Source organism: Pseudophryne corroboree, chromosome 1, assembly GCF_028390025.1.
Source record: "Pseudophryne corroboree isolate aPseCor3 chromosome 1, aPseCor3.hap2, whole genome shotgun sequence".
Taxonomy (NCBI): Eukaryota; Metazoa; Chordata; class Amphibia; order Anura; family Myobatrachidae; genus Pseudophryne; species Pseudophryne corroboree.
The window spans coordinates 473,623,007-473,645,536 of NC_086444.1; the positions used below are offsets into that span (position 1 = coordinate 473,623,007).

General features: G+C 43.9%; 1 protein-coding gene across 1 annotated transcript in view; it reads left to right on the forward strand.

Moving 5' to 3' along the window:
• HSD17B3 (hydroxysteroid 17-beta dehydrogenase 3) overlaps nt 1-22,530 on the forward strand; it is a 174,679-nt gene that overhangs the window by 105,176 nt on the left and 46,973 nt on the right. Inside the window, exons 5-6 of the mRNA XM_063914790.1 lie at nt 8,902-8,969; nt 21,393-21,428. Coding sequence (XP_063770860.1) covers nt 8,902-8,969; nt 21,393-21,428 — 104 coding nt within the window. The remainder of the gene's footprint in view (nt 1-8,901; nt 8,970-21,392; nt 21,429-22,530) is intronic.

Here is a 22,530-nt window from a genome sequence, read left to right on the forward strand (position 1 = left end):
GAGCAAAGCATTTTGTCCCTCCTGAAGAGGATCATGGTGGTCATTCCGAGTTGATCGCTCGCTAGCAGTTTTTAGCAGCCGTGCAAACGCTATTTTAGCTTAGCAGAAGTGCGAATGAAAGGATTGCAGAGCGGCGGCAAAGTTTTTTTGTGCAGTTTTAGAGTAGCTCAATACCTACTCAGCGCTTGCGATGACTTCAGACTGTTCAGTTCCTGTTCTGACGTCACAAACACGTCCTGCGTTCGTCCAGCCACGCCTGCTTTTTTTCGAACACTCTCTGAAAACGGTCAGTTGACACCCAGAAACGCCCACTTCATGTCAATCACTCTGCGGCCAGCAGTGCGACTGAAATGCTTCGCTAGACCTTGTGTGCAGGGCAGGATTAAGGCTCCATGGGGCCCGGGGTACTTAATACCATGGGGCCCCCTAAGTGCTATATATAGTGTATATAGGGGTGGGGGTTTATATATATATATATATATATATATATATCTCACACATATAAACAGGGAGCTGTTAGAGGCAGTACAGTAAATATTACTGAACAAAAATATAGAAATCACATTTATCCAATGTAGAAAAACAAAAATAATATTACACTGTCACATGGTAGGTGGTATAGTATGATGCTGGGGAATGCTTCTTCTAGCATCTAAGGGCATGCAAGCTGCTGGTTACAATAGTACAGGTCTGTATAATCTGCCTGTCACAAAATTAATTTTCTGACAGCCCTACTTCAAGACGAAAACCTAATACACGCACAGCATACCTACAAACACACACATAGCATACATACACTCAACATACACACACCATACATACTGTACATACACACGACACACACAGCATGGCTACAAATACACACACACACACACACACACACACACACATACTGTACATATACACAACAAATACACATAGCATACATACACATACAAACAGCATACTGTACATACATACATACATACATACATACAAACACACATAGCATACTTAAACACAACACACACAGCATACATACATACATACATACAAAGTAAACAAACACACACACACACACACACACACCATTAAGCACTAACCATACCAAGAGAGAAGAGGAGCTGGAGGAGATTGTTACTGCCGGAGGCCATATGAGCGGTGCTCCTGCTGCAAATACTCAATAGCTCCCTCTGCTGCCTGCAATGTATCCAGCGCTGCAGAGAGCTCTGCTGATCAGAGCTCTCTGTGAGGAGCAGCCGTGCGTGTTTGCCCGGCGGCTCTGATTATGACTGCAGGTGTAACCGGCCAGTGCAGAGATGGAGACAGGGCTGTCTCCATCTCTGGAAAACAAGTTTGATCCGTGCGGGAGAGGGTTGGGGGGAGAGGGGTTCTGCACCACTGCCACCAACGGCAGACCTTTATAAAACAAAAATTTAAAAAATCATGTAAACGTCCAGTGCTTGATGGCACGCAGGGGGCCCCCAATATAAGGGGGGCCTGGGGAACTGTGTCCCCTTGGCACCCCCCTTAATCCCCCCCTTAATCGTTGTAATAGTACGTTGCGCGTGCATATTGCACCGCATACGCATGCGCAGAAGTGCCATTTTTTTGCCTCGTCGCTGCACAGCAAACGAATACAGCTAGCGATCAACTTGGAATGACCACCCATGTTGGGATGTATGATAGTGTGTTTAACACATTTGTGTTGCTGGGAGTATTTATTCATTGTAGCATACACATAGGGGGAGATGTATCCAAGATATTAAAAAGCGGAGAAGTGGACAAGTGAGGAAATTGCCCATAGCAACCAATCAGCTTATAGCTAGCATTTTATAAAATGTACTTGATAAATGCTAACTAGAACCTGATTGGTTCCTATGGGCAACTTCTCCATTTGTCTACTCCTTAGAAGCTTTGATCTCCTCCATAGGGAGCTAGTGCACTGCATGATGTATACCACTCTATAATAATTTTATATAATACTATACATATAATTTGTGTAGTTCAAAGCAGCAGAAAAGAACATATATACATCTGTTACAATGAGCACATTTAATCACCCTCTAGCAATTGCCCTGCTATTGTTGTTATAGCCTTAAGGAAATAAGTGTTATTTCTGAGACACATTAAACACTTGCCTGGCATGGTCGCATCAGAACCTGTAATATGTGATGAGCTGGGGAGGACAGAGAACCCTTGAGCAGTAAATACAAAACATAGGTAGTAGTAATATGGAAAGAAACAAGCAGTTCTTATTATAAACCTATAAAGAATCATGGCTTTATTAGCACAGATGTCTTAATTAGTATCTCAGTCAATTTGATTTGACCATCTGTGCTCAGCAAAGAATATCCTTAAAACCTGGACTGTTATGGGCCCTACACATTGGCCGATCCATCGCCGAGCTACCCGGCGGCGGAGGGGCAGTGACGGGGGGAGTGAAGTTCCTTCACTCCCCCCGTCTCCCGGCTGCATTGAAGTGCAGCCAAATATAGACGAGATCGTCCATATTGGCCTGCATGTACAGCCGACGGGGGACAAGCACAGGGCCGCGCATCGTTCATCGCTGGAGCCTCCACACTCAAAGATATGAACGGTATCTCGTTCATTTATGAACAAGTTCGTTCATATCTTTGACTGATGTTGGCCAGTGTGTAGGGCCTATAAGGGTGACTTGAGAACCGAGTTATACTGTACTGCCTTAAACATCAATTATTTTTAAATTCATTGCATGTTACAGTAATAGGAAAATATGTAAGAAGACAATGAGCATAATATTGTGTTTGAGGTGAAATGTGTTGAGGTGTTGCTCTGTTAGTGGAAGCTAAAGAGAGATCTGTAATATATCTGCACTTGATAAAATGTTTATCATAGAAAATAAATCTTGGGAAAATCACTGTATGTTTGTTTATTTAACACATTCATACCTAATTAGAAAATTTGTCATGACTTATTCTGTGTCATAGTGGGATTTCAGGTCAGTATTCTGGTTGCCGGCACCCCCCCTGCCGGTATCCTGTACCCAAACCCAATGTTTCTCTATCGTCCTAGTGGATGCTGGGGTTCCTGAAAGGACCATGGGGAATAGCGGCTCCGCAGGAGACAGGGCACAAAAAGTAAAGCTTTAGGATCAGGTGGTGTGCACTGGCTCCTCCCCCTATGACCCTCCTCCAAGCCTCAGTTAGATTTTTGTGCCCGGCCGAGAAGGGTGCAATCTAGGTGGCTCTCCTAAAGAGCTGCTTAGAAAAGTTTAGCTTAGGTTTTTTATTTTACAGTGAGTCCTGCTGGCAACAGGATCACTGCAACGAGGGACTTAGGGGAGAAGAAGTGAACTCACCTGCGTGCAGGATGGATTGGCTTCTTTGGCTACTGGACATTAGCTCCAGAGGGACGATCACAGGTACAGCCTGGATGGTCACCGGAGCCTCGCCGCCGGCCCCCTTGCAGATGCTGAAACGAGAAGAGGTCCAGAATCGGCGGCAGAAGACTCCTCAGTCTTCTTAAGGTAGCGCACAGCACTGCAGCTGTGCGCCATTTCCTCTCAGCACACTTCACACGGCAGTCACTGAGGGTGCAGGGCGCTGGGAGGGGGGCGCCCTGGGACTCGGCAAATGAAAACCTTTTTTGGCTAAAAATACCAAACATATAGCCTCCGGGGGCTATATGGAGATATTTAACCCCTGCCAGAATCCATTAAAGAGCGGGAGACGAGCCCGCCGAAAAAGGGGCGGGGCCTATCTCCTCAGCACACAGCGCCATTTTCCCTCACAGAAAGGCTGGAGGGAAGGCTCCCAGGCTCTCCCCTGCACTGCACTACAGAAACAGGGTTAAAACAGAGAGGGGGGGCACTAATTTGGCGTTAGAAATATATAAAAGATGCTATAAGGGAAAACACTTATATAAGGTTGTCCCTATATAATTATAGCGTTTTTGGTGTGTGCTGGCAAACTCTCCCTCTGTCTCTCCAAAGGGCTAGTGGGTCCTGTCCTCTATCAGAGCATTCCCTGTGTGTGTGCTGTGTGTCGGTACGTGTGTGTCGACATGTATGAGGACGATGTTGGGAGGAGGCGGAGCAATTGCCTGTAATGGTGATGTCACTCTCTAGGGAGTCGACACCGGAATGGATGGCTTATTTAGGGAATTACGTGATAATGTCAACACGCTGCAAGGTCGGTTGACGACATGAGACGGCCGACAAACAATTAGTACCGGTCCAGACGTCTCAGAAACACCGTCAGGGGTTTTAAAACGCCCGTTTACTTTAGTCGGTCGACACAGACATAGACACGGACACTGAATCCAGTGTCGACGGTGAATAAACAAACGTATTCCTTATTAGGGCCACACGTTAAGGGCAATGAAGGAGGTGTTACATATTTCTGATACTACAAGTACCACAAAAGAGGGTATTATGTGGGATGTGAAAAAACTACCGTAGTTTTTCCTGAATCAGATAAATTAAATGAAGTGTGTGATGATGCGTGGGTTCCCCCCGATAGAAAATTATGGGCGGTATACCCTTTCCCGCCAGAAGTTAGGGCGCGTTGGGAAACACCCCTTAGGGTGGATAAGGCGCTCACACGCTTATCAAAACAAGTGGCGGTACCGTCTATAGATAGGGCCGTCCTCAAGGAGCCAGCTGACAGGAGGCTGGAAAATATCATAAAAAGTATATACACACATACTGGTGTTATACTGCGACCAGCGATCGCCTCAGCCTGGATGTGCAGAGCTGGGGTGGCTTGGTCGGATTCCCTGACTAAAAATATTGATACCCTTGACAGGGACTGTATTTTATTGACTATAGAGCATTTTAAGGATGCATTTTCTATATATGCGAGATGCACAGAGGGATATTTGCACTCTGGCATCAAGAGTAAGTGCGATGTCCATATCTGCCAGAAGATGTTTATGGACACGACAGTGGTCAGGTGATGCAGATTCCAAACGGCACAAAGGTGTATTGCCGTATAAAGGAAGAGGAGTTATTTGGGGTCGGTCCATCGGACCTGGTGGCCACGGCAACTGCTGGAAAATCCACCGTTTTTACCCTAAGTCACATCTCTGCAGAAAAAGACACCGTCTTTTCAGCCTCAGTCCTTTCGTCCCTATAAGAGTCATATCTGCCCAGGGATAGAGGAAAGGGAAGAAGACTGCAGCAGGCAGCCCATTCCCAGGAACAGAAGCGTTCCACCGCTTCTGCCAAGCTCTCAGCATGACGCTGGGACCGTACAGGACCCCTGGATCCTACATGTAGTATCCCAGGGGTACAGATTGGAATGTCGAGACATTTCCCCTTCGCAGGCTCCTGAAGTCTGGTTTACCAAGGTCTCCCTCCGACAAGGAGGCAGTATGGGAAACAATTCACAAGCTGTATTCCCAGCAGGTGATAATCAAATTACCCCTCCTACAACAAGAAAAGGGGTATTATTCCACATTATATTGTGGTACTGAAGCCAGAAGGCTAGGTGAGACCTATTCTAAATCTAAAAAAATTTGAACACTTACAAAGGTTCAAATCAAGATGGAGTCACTCAGAGCAGTGATAACGAACCAGGAAGAAGGGGACTATATAGTGTCCCGAGACATCAGGGATGCTTACCTCCATGTCCAAAATTTGCCCTTCTCACTAAGGGTACCTCAGGTTCGTGGTACAGAACTGTCACTATCAGTTTCAGACGCTGCCGTTTGGATTGTCCACGGCACCCCGGGTCTTTACCAAGGTAATGGCCGAAATGATGATTCTTCTTCGAAGAAAAGGCGTCTTAATAATTATCCCTTACTTGGACGATCTCCTGATAAGGGCAAAGTCCAGGGAACAGTTGGAGGTCGGAGTAGCACTATCTCGGATACTGCTACAACAGCACGGGTGGATTCTAAATATTCCAAAATCGCAGCTGATCCCGACGACAAGTCTGCTGTGCCTAGGGATGATTCTGGACACAGTCCAGAAAAAGGTGTTTCTCCCGGAAGAGAAAGCCAGGGAGTTATCCGAGCTAGTCAGGAACCTCCTAAAATCAGTGCATCATTGCACAAGGGTCCTGGTAAAGATGGTGACTTCCTACGAAGCAATTCCATTCGGCAGATTTCACGCAAGAATTTTTCAGTGGGATCTGCTGGACAAATGGTCCGGATCGCATCTTCAGATGCATCAGCGGATAACCCTATATCCAAGGACAAGGGTGTCTCTCCTGTGGTGGTTACAGAGTGCTCATCTTCTAGAGGGCCGCAGATTCGGCATTCAGGATTGGATGCTGGTGACCACGGAGGCCAGCCCGAGAGGCTGGGGAGCAGTCACACAAGGAAAAAATTTCCAGGGAGTGTGATCAAGTCTGGAGACTTTTCTCCACATAAATATACTGGAGCTAAGGGTAAATTTATAATACTCTAAGCTTAGCAAGACCTCTGCTTCAAGGTCAGCCGGTATTGATCCAGTGGGAAAAACATCACGGCAGTCGCCCATGTAAATAGACGGGGCGGCACAAGAAGCAGGAGGGCAATGGCAAAAACTGCAAGGACTTTTCGCTGGGCGGAAAATCATGTGATAGCACTGTCAGCAGTGTTTCATTCCGGGAATGGAAACTGGGAAGCAGACTTCCTCAGCAGGCACGACCTCCACCCGGCAGAGTGGAAACTTCATCGGGAAGTTTTCCACATGATTGTAAACCGTTGGGAAATACCAAAGGTGGACATGATGGCGTCCCGTCTGAACAAAAAACGGGACAGGTATTGCGCCAGGTTAAGAGACCCTCAGGCAATAGCTGTGGACGTTCTGGTAACACTATGGATGTACCAGTCGGTGTATGTGTTCCATCCTCTGCTTCTCATACCTAAGGTACTGAGACTTATAAGACGTAGAGGAGTAAGAACTATACTCATGGCTCCGGATTGGCCAAGAAGGACTTGGTACCCGGAACTTCAAGAGATGCTCACAGAGGACTTATGGCCTCTGCCGCTAAGAAGGGACTTGTTTCAGCAAGTACCATGTCTGTTCCAAGACTTACCGCAGCTGCGTTTGACGGCATGGCGGTGGAACGCCGGATCCTAAGGGAAAAAGGCATTCCGGAAGAGGTCATTCCTACCCTGGTCAAAGCCAGAAAGGAGGTGACCGCACAACATTATCACCACATGTGGCAAAAATATGTTGCGTGGTGTGAGGCCAGAAAGGCCCCACGAAGAAATTTCAACTCGGTCGATTCCTGCATTTCCTGCAAACAGGAGTGTCTATGGGCCTCAAATTGGGGTCCATTAAGGTTCAAATTTCGGCCCTGTCGATTTTCTTCCAGAAAGAAGTGGCTTCAGTTCCTGAAGTCCAGAAGTTTGTCAAGGGAGTATTGCATATACAACCCCCTTTTGTGCCTCCAGTGGCACTGTGGGATCTCAACGTAGTTCTGGGATTCCTCAAATCACATTGGTTTAAAACCAGTCAAATCTGTGGATTTGAAGCATCTCACATGAAAAGTGACCATGCTCTTGGCCCTGGCCTGGACCAGGCGAGTGTCAAATTGGTGGTTTTTTTCTCAAAAAAGCCCATATCTGGTTGTCCATTTGGACAGGGCAGAGCTGCGGACTCGTCCCCAGTTCTCTCCCTAAGGTGGTGTCAGTGTTTCACCTGAACCAGCTTATTTTGGTGCCTTGCGCCTACTAGGGACTTGGAGGACTCCAGGTTGCTAGATGTTGTCAGGGCCCTGTAAATATAGGTTCCAGGACGGCTGGAGTCAGGAAAACTGACTTGCTGTTATCCTGTATGCACCCAACAAACTGGGTGCTCTTGCTTCTAAGCAGACTATTGCTAGTTGGATGTGTAATACAATTCAGCTTGCACATTCTGTGGCAGGCCTGCCACAGCCAAAATATGTAAATGCCCATTCCACAAGGAAGGTGGGCTTATCTTGGGCGGCTGCCCGAGGGGTCTCGGCTTTACAACTTTGCCGAGCGGCTATTTAGTCAGGGGCAAACACGTTGGTAAAATCCTACAAATTTGATACCCTGGCTAAGGAGGACCTGGAGTTCTCTCATTCGGTGCTGCAGAGTCATCCGCACTCTCCCGCCCGTTTGGGAGCTTTGGTATTATCCCCATGGTCCTTTCAGGAACCCCAGCATCCACTAGGACGATAGAGAAAATAAGAATTTACTTACCGATAATTCTATTTCTCGGAGTCCGTAGTGGATGCTGGGCGCCCATCCCAAGTGCGGATTATCTGCAATACTTGTACATAGTTACAAAAATCGGGTTATTATTGTTGTGAGCCATCTTTTCAGAGGCTCCGCTGTTATCATACTGTTAACTGGGTTCAGATCACAGGTTGTACAGTGTGATTGGTGTGGCTGGTATGAGTCTTACCCGGGATTCAAAATCCTTCCTTATTGTGTACGCTCGTCCGGGCACAGTATCCTAACTGAGGCTTGGAGGAGGGTCATAGGGGGAGGAGCCAGTGCACACCACCTGATCCTAAAGCTTTACTTTTTGTGCCCTGTCTCCTGCGGAGCCGCTATTCCCCATGGTCCTTTCAGGAACCCCAGCATCCACTACGGACTCCGAGAAATAGAATTATCGGTAAGTAAATTCTTATTTTTTCTTATTTAAAAATAAATAAAAACTAGAAAACAAAAGGAGAGATGCAAAACGAGAGCAACCTACCTGGAAACCATAGTATACACCACTGATAGGTCAAGAGGGTTAACCTAGCTGGGTCTAACTTGCCAAGTACTCAAGCCAATGGCTGGCATAGAATATTTAGGTAAGACTTTTCTAAAATAATGCTTCATGCTCTTCCCAGATGACTATGTACTATACGTTCTCAGATGAACAATATGCAGTCTTTCCAAGAATGATAGAAATTCAAGCTTTCAGTAGATATTGTTAATCTTTTGAGTGCACTGAAAATAATATAATGTGTTTACATTTTCTTTTGCTAGTAAACAATGTAGGAATGCTCCCAAGTCCTCATCCAGGCCAATTTCTGACCGGACCAGACAACGATGAGGTGCAGTAATTCAACGTATATTTTATGGATTACTGAAGACAGTTTGAAAAGTCAACTGACAGCATACACTATGAAATGACGTGTGATGAAAGCATTTTGCTATTTTGAAATATACATGTCTTGGGATATATATATATATATATATATATATATATATATAGCAAAGTTCGGCACTGCAAAGGCAATATAACAGCTGCAGCCGGTGCCCTCATATGTTAACAAATAATGGCACGAAGATGCAGCACTCATAGCTTAAATTCAATAACTCACAGAAACAGGTAGCTGATTTGCAACATTTCAGTAGTTACACCTGCTGTTGTCAGTAGGTGTGACTACTGAAATGTTGCAAATCAGCTACCTGTTTCTGTGAGTTATTGAATTTAAGCTTTGAGTGCCGCATCTTCAAGTCAATATATATATATATATATGTATATATATATAGCAGAGTGAAAAAGATCCGGCACTCAAAGGACTTGCTATGAAGCAAAAAGCTGGTTTGAATAACGAGCTGACAGCGCAGCTTCAATGAGTCAACGTTTCATTTATTTTCATAAATTTCGTCAGGACAGGAATAACTTACAATACAAACAATCTTACCTTATATAGCCCACCACACAAACCATCCTGCACGCTGTGTGTGCTTCCTGGACGGGGTTCGATGACGTCACCCCTGGGCGACGCGCGCTCTCCAGCGCCGTTTCCATAGTAACCCGCCGGAGGCATTCACAGCGCTGCAATAATAAAGAGTAATCACCTTAAACAGTGTCTAAACAACGTGAAAAACAACAAGTGCAAGAAAAGCTACTGCTAGAAGTGATATAGAGGCAGGGCATGCATTAAATTTATAAACTGCAATTGCAATGATATATTAGCATAAAAGGCATACATCCATTGGTATATACTAATTTCTAGTGGCCTAGAAAAAGAACTAATTAGCTCTATAATGATTAATAACCTGGTTTTATGATAAATACTCAGACACTATGAAAAAAGTATTTGGCCTGTTAAAGAGGCATATACATAACTAAAGGAAGCACCCCAAATTATTGGACTCATTGAGACCGTACCGTGAAAGTGTACGGAGCTCAAAGATCCAACGGGCTTCTCTACGTAATAACAAGGTACCCCGGTCACCACCACGTAGATTGGCAGGAATATGGTCAATGACCTTGTGTCGTAAACTTGCCAATGTATGTTGTGCTTCACGAAAGTGGCGGGCGACCGGTTGTTCTTGTGGGGTGCCAGAGAGGGCCGAACGTATGGCTTGACGGTGCAGTGCCATCCTTTCCTTAAATTGTCGGATGGTCTTACCCACATACATTAAGCCACATGGACATTTAATGTAGTAGATGACAAAAGAGCTTTGACAGGTTAAGATATGCTTGATATTAATTTTAGATCCAGAATGTGGATGGGTAAAGAAAGAACCACATTCCATTGAACGACATGTAGTGCAACCTAGGCACTTGTAACAGCCAGGCCGTCGTGTTAGAAAAGTTCTAGGAACAGATGTATCCATATGTGAAATGTCATTCTTGACGAGTATGTCACGAAGATTACGGTTCCGCCTGTAGCTTGGCATCAGCTTACAATCTTGAAGAGATTTAAAATCCGGATCTGCCGTGATTATGGGCCACAATTTCTTGCCATTGTCCATAATCTTAAGGTTGAGAGGATGGAATTCCTGGACAAATGGTATTCTTTTGTCCCGTGTCTCAGCAGAAGTTTTAGGAACAAGAGAATCCTCTTGTTGAGTGGTTAACACCTGGTGTTTGGTATCCATCAAACGGGTGATATCATACCCTCTGGAGACAAACTGTTGGATCATCAGATCTATTCGTTGTTCTGCTTTAACAGGCGTGTCACAAGTGCGAATTGCACGAAGGAATTGGGATTTAGGGAGACTCTGGGATACAAAGCCAGGGTGTTGGCTGTCAGCCCTCAATATGGTGTTTCGATCAGTAGGTTTCTTATATAGATCGGTAGTGAGTTTCCCATCCTGTATAGTGACTTCCACATCAAGGAATTGTACCTGTTTGTCACTGATGGAATAGGTGAAATGTATATTGTCATCCAGGGTGTTGACATGGTCCATTGCGGTCTGAAAAGCTTGGCAGGTACTGGTCCAAATGATGAATAAGTCATCTATATACCTGGTGAGGTATAGGATATGAGGCCGCATCATGGGGTTTAACAAAAAAAGGTTGTGGTCAATGTCAAACATAAAGATGTTAGCTAGGGACGGCCCCACGCAAGATCCCATAGCACAGCCTCTCAGTTGGATGTACCATCGACAATCAAAAAGGAAATAATTCCTAGTTAAAGATAGATGCAATAACTCGCAAAAAAGGTGTATATCTGGACCGCGGTATGCCAAATTTCCAGTGAGAAATCTACGGACGGCCTGAACTCCCCTCTCATGGGGGATGTTGGTGTATAATGACACCACGTCCACTGTACAAAGATGACAGCCCTCTGGTAGTATAGGAAACGAGGATAATTTCCTAAGAAATGTAGAAGAATCTTTCAGGAACGTGGGTTGATCCTGGATTAGTTCCTGCAGGAAACTGTCCAAGTATTGTGATATAATATAATAAATGGATTCCCTTGCACTAATAATAGGTCGTCCAGGCGGGCAACTGGAATTTTTGTGTAATTTCGGGATGGAATACAAAACAGGTGTTTTTGGGTGATTCGTGGTTAGAGCTTGGCGGACAGTTTCTGTGATGAGCCCTTTTTCAGTAGCCTCCTTGAGGATGGCGTCCAATTCACTTTTAAATAAATTTGTAGGGTCCGACCCCAACTCTTTATACACCTCTGTATCGTTTAATTGGGATTGCAGATCTTGGCGATAATATTCGAGATCCAGAACCACCATCCCCCCCGCCCTTGTCTGCGGGGCGGATAACAATGTCCTTATAGTTGTGTAAATTCTTCAGGGCTGTTCTTTCAGCTCTGGTGAGGTTGTTTCTGGGGAGGACAAAGTTGTTGAATTCATCCATTGCACATTTATTGAGAGTCCTGGAAAAGACTTTAAGTGAATTGTTAGAAGAAGAAGAATCGAAAAATGATTTTGGTTTAAATCGTTGCAGTTGAGATGCCGGAAGTTGTGTCGGCTGTTTGTCAAAGAACTCCTTTAATCTAATCTGTCGGGTGAACTTATGTAGGTCCACAGTCCAAGTAAATTTGTCAAAAGTAGTAGATGGTATAAAGGAAAGTCCTTTGTTAAGGACGCTTATTTCGTCACTAGATAAGGTTCTTTTAGACAGATTAAAAACTATGTCTTCTTCTTGGCTGTGCGCTTCTTGTTTGTAGATCCTTTTCCATTGGCCGCCTCGCCGGGTTTTTTTGTTGGTGCCTCGCGTTGAGCGCGGGTACGAACCCCTAAAGGGGGTTTGCCACGAGTTTTGGAGAGTTCACCATCCTGGTCGCTTTGTGAAGATTGCGTGCCAGAAGAGTCTTGAGTGGCCCGATCACGTCGTTGTCGCCATCTTGGCAATCCTTGTCGTTTAGTCGAGACACCTGGGTTGTTAACCCACGGATACACAGAACCTTGTTGGTAATCCCTTTGCACTACTAAAAGCTTGTCGCGCTTAAATTTCAGTAACTCCTGTCGATATTTGTCAACTTGCTCTTGGAGTTTGGTCATCCATTGGGTATCCGGGTCGTTTTTGAACGTGTTGTCCAAGGTAGCCTCAAAGGCATTGATGTTGTCTTTAATCTTGGTTAGTTCACGTTGGGATTCTTCGATAACCAATAGTAGTAAATCAAAACTACATTTATTTAATACTGCCACCCACCGTCGGCAAAACTCTGGGTTGAATTTACCAATGGTGGGTGCATTTTTAATCCGGAAGCCCCTGGGAATCAATTTTTTGCGATAATAATCATTCAAAGTAGAGCCATGTAAAAAATAATCAATCTCTTTCTTTTTTAGTTTGAGAAGTTTGAAAAAGATTTGTTCATTAGGCATTGAACTTTCAAAAGTGTCTGTAATCTCAGGAAATAAAATGCCCTCTGCCTCACTCTCCGAGATAGATAGCACTTCTCCTAGTGGTAGGGGAACATCCCTGTATCCACTATGGGTAGGTTGCTCAATACCCGTTGCCATATTTAACAGCAGTGTCAGGCACACCAAAAAAAAATCCAAAAGGAATGATAAGTGCTGAAAAAAGTGAATAAAAAACAAAAAAACAAGACAGTCTTTATCCTGGTGATAAAACAGGGGGTGCCTCGTCAGATGTGAGGACCATGGGTAGTATCCGTCATTTTGCAAAGACGGACAATAGCTCTGGCTACCCCACTCACATATTGTATTGCAAGGACTGGCACTCCTTAGGCTCCAAATGAACAATATAAGTGCCTCGGTGCCAAAATATAATTGTAGATAGCTATCTATAGCTATAATTATCTATAATTGTAGATAGCTATCTACAATTATATTTTGGCACCGAGGCACTTATATTGTTCATTTGGAGACTAAGGAGTGCCAGTCCTTGCAATACAATATGTGAGTGGGGTAGCCAGAGCTATTGTCCGTCTTTGCAAAATGACGGATACTACCCATGGTCCTCACATCTGACGAGGCACCCCCTGTTTTATCACCAGGATACAGACTGTCTTGTTTTTTTTGTTTTTTATTCACTTTTTTCAGCACTTATCATTCCTTTTGGATTTTTTTTTTGGTGTGCCTGACACTGCTGTTAAATATGGCAACGGGTATGGAGCAACCTACCCATAGTGGATACAGGGATGTTCCCCTACCACTAGGAGAAGTGCTATCTCTCTCGGAGAGTGAGGCAGAGGGCATTTTATTTCCTGAGATTACAGACACTTTTGAAAGTTCAATGCCTAATGAACAAATCTTTTTCAAACTTCTCAAACTAAAAAAGAAAGAGATTGATTATTTTTTACATGGCTCTACTTTGAGTGATTATTATCGCAAAAAATTGATTCCCAGGGGCTTCCGGATTAAAAATGCACCCACCATCGGTAAATTCAACCCAGAGTTTTGCCGACGGTGGGTGGCAGTATTAAATAAATGTAGTTTTGATTTACTACTATTGGTTATCGAAGAATCCCAACGTGAACTAACCAAGATTAAAGACAACATCAATGCCTTTGAGGCTACCTTGGACAACACGTTCAAAAACGACCCGGATACCCAATGGATGACCAAACTCCAAGAGCAAGTTGACAAATATCGACAGGAGTTACTGAAATTTAAGCGCGACAAGCTTTTAATAGTGCAAAGGGATTACCAACAAGGTTCTGTGTATCCGTGGGTTAACAACTCAGGTGTCTCAACTAAACGACAAGGATTGCCAAGATGGCGACAACGACGTGATCGGGCCACTCAAGACTCTTCTGGCACGCAATCTTCACAAAGCGACCAGGATGGTGAACTCTCCAAAACTCGTGGCAAACCCCCTTTAGGGGTTCGTACCCGCGCTCAACGCGAGGCACCAACAAAAAAAACCGGCGAGGCGGCCAATGGAAAAGGATCTACAAACAAGAAGCGCACAGCCAAGAAGAAGACATAGTTTTTAATCTGTCTAAAAGAACCTTATCTAGTGACGAAATAAGCGTCCTTAACAAAGGACTTTCCTTTATACCATCTACTACTTTTGACAAATTTACTTGGACTGTGGACCTACATAAATTCACCCGACAGATTAGATTAAAGGAGTTCTTTGACAAACAGCCGACACAACTTCCGGCATCTCAACTGCAACGATTTAAACCAAAATCATTTTTCGATCCTTCTTCTTCTAACAATTCACTTAAAGTCTTTTCCAGGACTCTCAATAAATGTGCAATGGATGAATTCAACAACTTTGTCCTCCCCAGAAACAACCTCACCAGAGCTGAAAGAACAGCCCTGAAGAATTTACACAACTATAAGGACATTGTTATCCGCCCCGCAGACAAGGGCGGGGGGGGGGGGGGGGGGGTGGTTCTGGATCTCGAATATTATCGCCAAGATCTGCAATCCCAATTAAACGATACAGAGGTGTATAAAGAGTTGGGGTCGGACCCTACAAATTTATTTAAAAGTGAATTGGACGCCATCCTCAAGGAGGCTACTGAAAAAGGGCTCATCACAGAAACTGTCCGCCAAGCTCTAACCACGAATCACCCAAAAACACCTGTTTTGTATTCCATCCCGAAATTACACAAAAATTCCAGTTGCCCGCTTGGACGACCTATTATTAGTGCAAGGGAATCCATTTATTATATTATATCACAATACTTGGACAGTTTCCTGCAGGATCTAATCCAGGATCAACCCACGTTCCTGAAAGATTCTTCTACATTTCTTAGGAAATTATCCTCGTTTCCTATACTACCAGAGGGCTGTCATCTTTGTACAGTGGACGTGGTGTCATTATACACCAACATCCCCCATGAGAGGGGAGTTCAGGCCGTCCGTAGATTTCTCACTGGAAATTTAGCATACCGCGGTCCAGATATACACCTTTTTTGCGAGTTATTGCATCTATCTTTAACTAGGAATTATTTCCTTTTTGATTGTCGATGGTACATCCAACTGAGAGGCTGTGCTATGGGATCTTGCGTGGGGCCGTCCCTAGCTAACATCTTTATGTTTGACATTGACCACAACCTTTTTTTGTTAAACCCCATGATGCGGCCTCATATCCTATACCTCACCAGGTATATAGATGACTTATTCATCATTTGGACCAGTACCTGCCAAGCTTTTCAGACCGCAATGGACCATGTCAACACCCTGGATGACAATATACATTTCACCTATTCCATCAGTGACAAACAGGTACAATTCCTTGATGTGGAAGTCACTATACAGGATGGGAAACTCACTACCGATCTATATAAGAAACCTACTGATCGAAACACCATATTGAGGGCTGACAGCCAACACCCTGGCTTTGTATCCCAGAGTCTCCCTAAATCCCAATTCCTTCGTGCAATTCGCACTTGTGACACGCCTGTTAAAGCAGAACAACGAATAGATCTGATGATCCAACAGTTTGTCTCCAGAGGGTATGATATCACCCGTTTGATGGATACCAAACACCAGGTGTTAACCACTCAACGAGAGGATTCTCTTGTTCCTAAAACTTCTGCTGAGACACGGGACAAAAGAATACCATTTGTCCAGGAATTCCATCCTCTCAACCATAAGATTATGGACAATGGCAAGAAATTGTGGCCCATAATCACGGCAGATCCGGATTTTAAATCTCTTCAAGATTGTAAGCTGATGCCAAGCTACAGGCGGAACCGTAATCTTCGTGACATACTCGTCAAGAATGACATTTCACATATGGATACATCTGTTCCTATAACTTTTCTAACACGACGGCCTGGCTGTTACAAGTGCCTAGGTTGCACTACATGTCGTTCAATGGAATGTGGTTCTTTCTTTACCCATCCACATTCTGGATCTAAAATTAATATCAAGCATGTCTGTCAAAGCTCTTTTGTCATCTACTACATTAAATGACCATGTGGCTTAATGTATGTGGGTAAGACCATCCGACAATTTAAGGAAAGGATGGCACTGCACCATCAAGCCATACGTTCGGCCCTCTTTGGCACCCCACAAGAACAACCGGTCGCCCGCCACTTTCGTGAAGCACAACATACATTGGCAAGTTTACGACACAAGGTCATTGACCATATTCCTGCCAATCTACGTGGTGGTGACCGGGGTACCTTGTTATTACGTAGAGAAGCCCGTTGGATCTTTGAGCTCCGTACACTTTCACGGTACGGTCTCAATGAGTCCAATAATTTGGGGTGCTTCCTTTAGTTATGTATATGCCTCTTTAACAGGCCAAATACTTTTTTCATAGTGTCTGAGTATTTATCATAAAACCAGGTTATTAATCATTATAGAGCTAATTAGTTCTTTTTCTAGGCCACTAGAAATTAGTATATACCAATGGATGTATGCCTTTTATGCTAATATATCATTGCAATTGCAGTTTATATATTTAATGCATGCCCTGCCTCTATATCACTTCTAGCAGTAGCTTTTCTTGCACTTGTTGTTTTTCACGTTGTTTAGACACTGTTTAAGGTGATTACTCTTTATTATTGCAGCGCTGTGAATGCCTCCGGCGGGTTACTATGGAAACGGCGCTGGAGAGCGCGCGTCGCCCAGGGGTGACGTCATCGAACCCCGTCCAGGAAGCACACACAGCGTGCAGGATGGTTTGTGTGGTGGGCTATATAAGGTAAGATTGTTTGTATTGTAAGTTATTCCTGTCCTGACGAAATTTATGAAAATAAATGAAACGTTGACTCATTGAAGCTGCGCTGTCAGCTCGTTATTCAAACCAGCTTTTTGCTTCATAGCAAGTCCTTTGAGTGCCGGATCTTTTTCACTCTGCTATCTACAATTATATTTTGGCACCGAGGCACTTATATTGTTCATTTGGAGCCTAAGGAGTGCCAGTCCTTGCAATACAATACAATATATATACATATATATATATATACATACCTCCCAACATGACCCTCTCCAGGAGGGACAGAATGCTCTGCTTCTGGATTTCCCTCTTAATGTATGATTGCCATCACCTGTGGTGAAACACTTTTCTTATCCCTCAACCTGTCGAAAACAGGTGTCATCAATCATAAATTAAGAGAAAAGTCCAGAAGCAGAGCATTGTGTCCCTCCTGGAGAGGGTCATGTTGGGAGGTATGTATATATGTATATATACTACTCACTCCAGTCTGCTTAGTTGGCTCCTTAGCTGGCTCCTTTATTTGGCCAGAGATCCATTGTGACACACAACTGAAAACATTCTACTGCTTCCAGTCATTAGATAATAACCCACCAGACCTAGCTATCATCCGGCAGCTATTCAGCATCAGAATCCTAAGTATCTAGCACACTATTTGCGTACTTTAGGGGATATTACTGCAGCTAATTAACAACCCCAGGGATATTCAATTATCCCCCACATCTGGCTCTGATTGGGGATTTTGTTTTGCCAGCCATATTTTATAACCATGCATTTTTCCCCGATCGCGACTGAGAAAACACATAGGCTGTGCACAAAAAAAATGGCTACTTGCATAGCTGCAAAAAAATCAGCCCTTAAATTTTTTTTCAGAGAACCCCCCATTTTTTGCGACCAAAACATTTTTAGGTCTAATTTAATATCCCCCTTAAATTGAGGAAAATTATGCAATCTGTGTAAGACGGCAAAAGACAGGTCTGACATGAGTGACCAACATTATGCGTTATCTGCGAACTTCTATCAATTAAGGAGAAGTACGCAGTATGGGAATAACGCCAGGAATCTCGCACCATGTAACACAAACAGGTCCGGTATGATGTACCGGCAGATGGGATGCCGACTGTCAGTGTACTGACAGTGGCATCCCGTCTTCTGGAATCCCGGCAGCGAGTCCCCTTGTGGCTCACTTCGCTCAGCACGCTGTGGGCATGGTGACGAGTTTAGCTTAGCTCGCCACTGTTTCTATTCCCTTTCAGTTGGTGGCGTGGACCCACCAACCGAGTGGGAATTCGGGGCTGGGGTTGGTATGCCAGTCGTTGGCAAAATGCCGGCTGTTGGGATTCCAGCGTCGGACTCCTGACTGCCGGGATCCCGACCGCCGGCATTTTGGCGGGCATCACTATGCAAACTTTTCTGTATGCCTTCATGAGTGACAAATTTTATATGTACCTCCATTGTTATTTTATATGATCTATCAGTTAGCATTATAGCAGATATGGTGTAAAGTTGTACATCACTCCGTTTATAGAAAAACACCAATGTGCTTATTAGGCTTTAAGCATAGCCAAAAATATCAGCAACATTTCGGTTATACATCTACCCCTTATCTCTTACTGGGTGCCTCCGTCTAGCAGCCTGTGCTGTGAACTGGAAATATATATATATATATATATATATATAGAGAGAGAGAGAGAGATAGAGAGAGATAGAGATATATAGATATATATATATATATTTTTTTTTTCTAGCCAATTTGGCTCCCAGTGCGAGATTTAAAAATGTGGCCCCCCCCCCCATTGACATAAAAAAATGCGCCCCCCATAGATATAAAAAGCAAAAGCATGCATGCGCTCCTGGCAAGGGGGCATGGGCGCATTAAAATGGGCATGGTCTCATTAAAATGGGCGTGGCCTCACCTGAAAAGACTACCTTACATCCCAGTTTTTGACCTTGCACCAACAGATCACGGCCACCGCAGGAAAAAAATATATATATATATATTATGCCATACACCGCAATGCCCTTTATACATTAAATCCCCATTTTACACATTACGCAGGCAAGTGTCCCCATTTTACACATTACAATAGGCAAGTGTCCCCATTTTACACATTACGGCAAGCAAGTGTCCCCATTTTACACATTACACAGGCAAGTGTCCCCATTTTACACATCACGGCAAGCAAGTGTCCCCATTTTACACATTACACAGGCAAGTGTCCCCATTTTACACATCACGGCAGGCAAATGTCTCCATTTTACACATCACCGCAAGCAAGTGTCCCCACTTTACACATTACGCAGGCAAGTGTCCCCATTTTACACATTAGTCAGGCAAGTGTCCCCATTTTACACATTACGCAGGCAAGTGTCCCCATTTTACACATTAGGCAGGCAAATGTCCCCATTTTACACATTAGGCAAGCAAGTGTCCCCATTTTACACACTATGCAGGCAAGAGTCCCCATTTTACACATTAGGCAGGCAAGAGTCCCAATTTCACACATTAGGCAGGCAAGTGTCAAGTGGGGGGGAAGGAAGGGAGAGGGGGGGTAGAGAGAGAGAGAGAGACTTACTTACATTTGCAGAGGTTCTTCCCGCTCTTCGGCCAGTCTCTCCCTCCTTGCGCCGGCCGCCTCGTCCTTCTAGTAGCTTGGCTCCCCCTCCTCTTGTTATCAGTACTCCACTTGGAGGGCGGGGTTTTGTGGAATGACGCAATTGCAACCGCGTCAAATCGTGAAACTCCGCCCCCCGAATGGAGTACTCGGGAAGAGGGAGGAGGGGGAAGCAAGGACCCGCAGAAGTGCCGCGGCGGGTGCCCTGTGCGGTTGCATGGCTCGCCCGCCCCAAGAAACGGCACTGTATATATATATATATATATATATATATATACACACACACACACACACACACACACACACACACACACACGCACACAATGATTCAAAAGTCATAGTACACCCTTTTGTTTCAAAAACTGTGCAGGAAATTAGAAAACTGAATAAAAAAGTCATAGTACACCCTTTTGTTTCAAAAACTGTGCAGGAAATTAGAGCACTGAATACTCCAGTAAGTTATGGGTGAGGTGGGCTATCTTTTAGGGTATGTACCGAACATAGGCGCCATCTTGAAATCGGCAATCTTGAATCTAAGTCTGTTTTCCCATTTTCTGCACAGCTTTTGAAACAAAAGGGTGTACTGCGACTTTGACAAGCGTTTACTGCGACCTTTGAATTACCATATATATATATATATATATATATATACATATATACATATATATATATATATATATATATCAATTATCCTTTATCATAATACAAAACAATTATAACTATTGGTAGGATACCAACATGTAGTTTTTCAGTATGTTTTATAAAACTTTTTTGGGGAAAAAACACTCTTCAGGCTGATGCACATGAATATTTTATAGTAAAGTATTTTTTTACAACAAGATAAGATTAAAGGTCAGTAAATTCTTGTTGCAATAAAAGAATCAATTCGGATTTGAATGCAGAGTCCTGTATAATGGCCCTCATTCCGAGTTGATCGGTCGCAAGGCGAATTTAGCAGAGTTACACACGCTAAGCCGCCGCCTACTGGGAGTGAATCTTAGCTTCTTAAAATTGCGACCGATGTATTCGCAATATTGCGATTACTAACTACTTAGCAGTTTCAGAGTAGCTCCAGACTTACTCTGCCTGTGCGATCAGTTCAGTGCTTGTCGTTCCTGGTTGACGTCACAAACACACCCAGCGTTCGCCCAGGCACTCCCACCGTTTCTCCAGCCACTCCTGCGTTTTTTCCGGAAACGGTAGCGTTTTCAGCCACACGCCCCTGAAACGCCGTGTTTCCGCCCAGTAACACCCATTTCCTGTCAATCACATTACGTTCGCCGGAGCGATGAAAAAGCCGTGAGTAAAAATACTTTCTACATAGCAAAGTTACTTGGCGCAGTCGCAGTGCGAACATTGCGCATGCGTACTAAGCGGATTTTCATTGCGATGCGATGAAAAATACCGAGCGAACAACTCGGAATGAGGGCCAATGTTTGTGGTTCCTTGACAAACTTTATTAAAATTTATTTTCCCTGTATCCTGACCTGTTGACATCGCAACACTATTGATGCAAATTATTGAAAGCAATTAATTACATTAGGAATAATACCCTTCTTTATTTTACCTAGAATCTGATAAATTGCAATGTCACTTCTGCAGTTAAGGTATGTACTATACACATGTACTGTAAAAGTAAGATTGTTTCATTCATGCATGTATCGAGTTTTTTTTTTATATTCTACAGATATGTTTTTACTCGCTGAATATATTACTGTTAAATATATATATATATATATATAAATTTGATATATATCACATTGTCATTCAAATGTTGAAGTTTTCATGTTTTTTTTTTTTGCATTAATATTGTTATTATAGTTTATTATTCAAGAGCACGATTAGCTTTATAGGTTTTACAATTTGCCAGCACTAATGTAAACCATATCTAATAGAGCTGTTTCATTAGTTCTATTTTAAATGGTTTTACAAGTGCTGGCAGACCATGGGACATGATACAATAGGTTTAAAAATGAAACAGCTGGGCTCAGTATGTAACTGCAGTGCTTAAAAGGATGACATCATCGGAGAACAGAATTTCAGGGGATGGGGCTCTTATTCTAGAGGTTTTGCCATCAACAGTTGTTTTGTTCTGACACCCTAACAAAGCGGTTCAGCCTCTACTCAGATAGCAATAGATATAAAAAAAATGTCCTTTATACTTGTAAAATGGGTATGCGGTTAAATTACCGGCTGACTGGATCCCGGCGATCAGGATAACGCCAGAATCCTGTTGAGAATCGCTGTAGAGATTCTGGCTGTTGGATTCCCGGCGTCGTTTTATTTTATTTTATTGTGTGCTTCAACTTTATCATTACCTCTTCCACCTTCTATGATTTTATACAGTGGCAGAACTAGTGGCAGTGCAGCCGGTGCACCGGGTCCCGTTGCAGTGAAGGGACCCACAGTCAGTGGCATTACAATAAGTCACACTGACTCATAGTATGTCACTGCTAGCGCTGCGCCACCCACTGCCAGTCCAACTCCACTAGTAAATTACAATAGTGATTCAGAACCCTGCTACTGTTCTGTCCGCGATCTGGCGAGGTCTGGACCGACAGGAAGGGGAGGACACACCACTCTCCCCTCTTCACTCAGCTCCTTCCCTTTCCTCTGATTCAGCTTTCTGTGTACTGAGTTACTGACGCTGTGTAAAACTAAGGCTATCCATGATCTTGTGACTGACTATCCCTAACTTTAAGAAGAGAA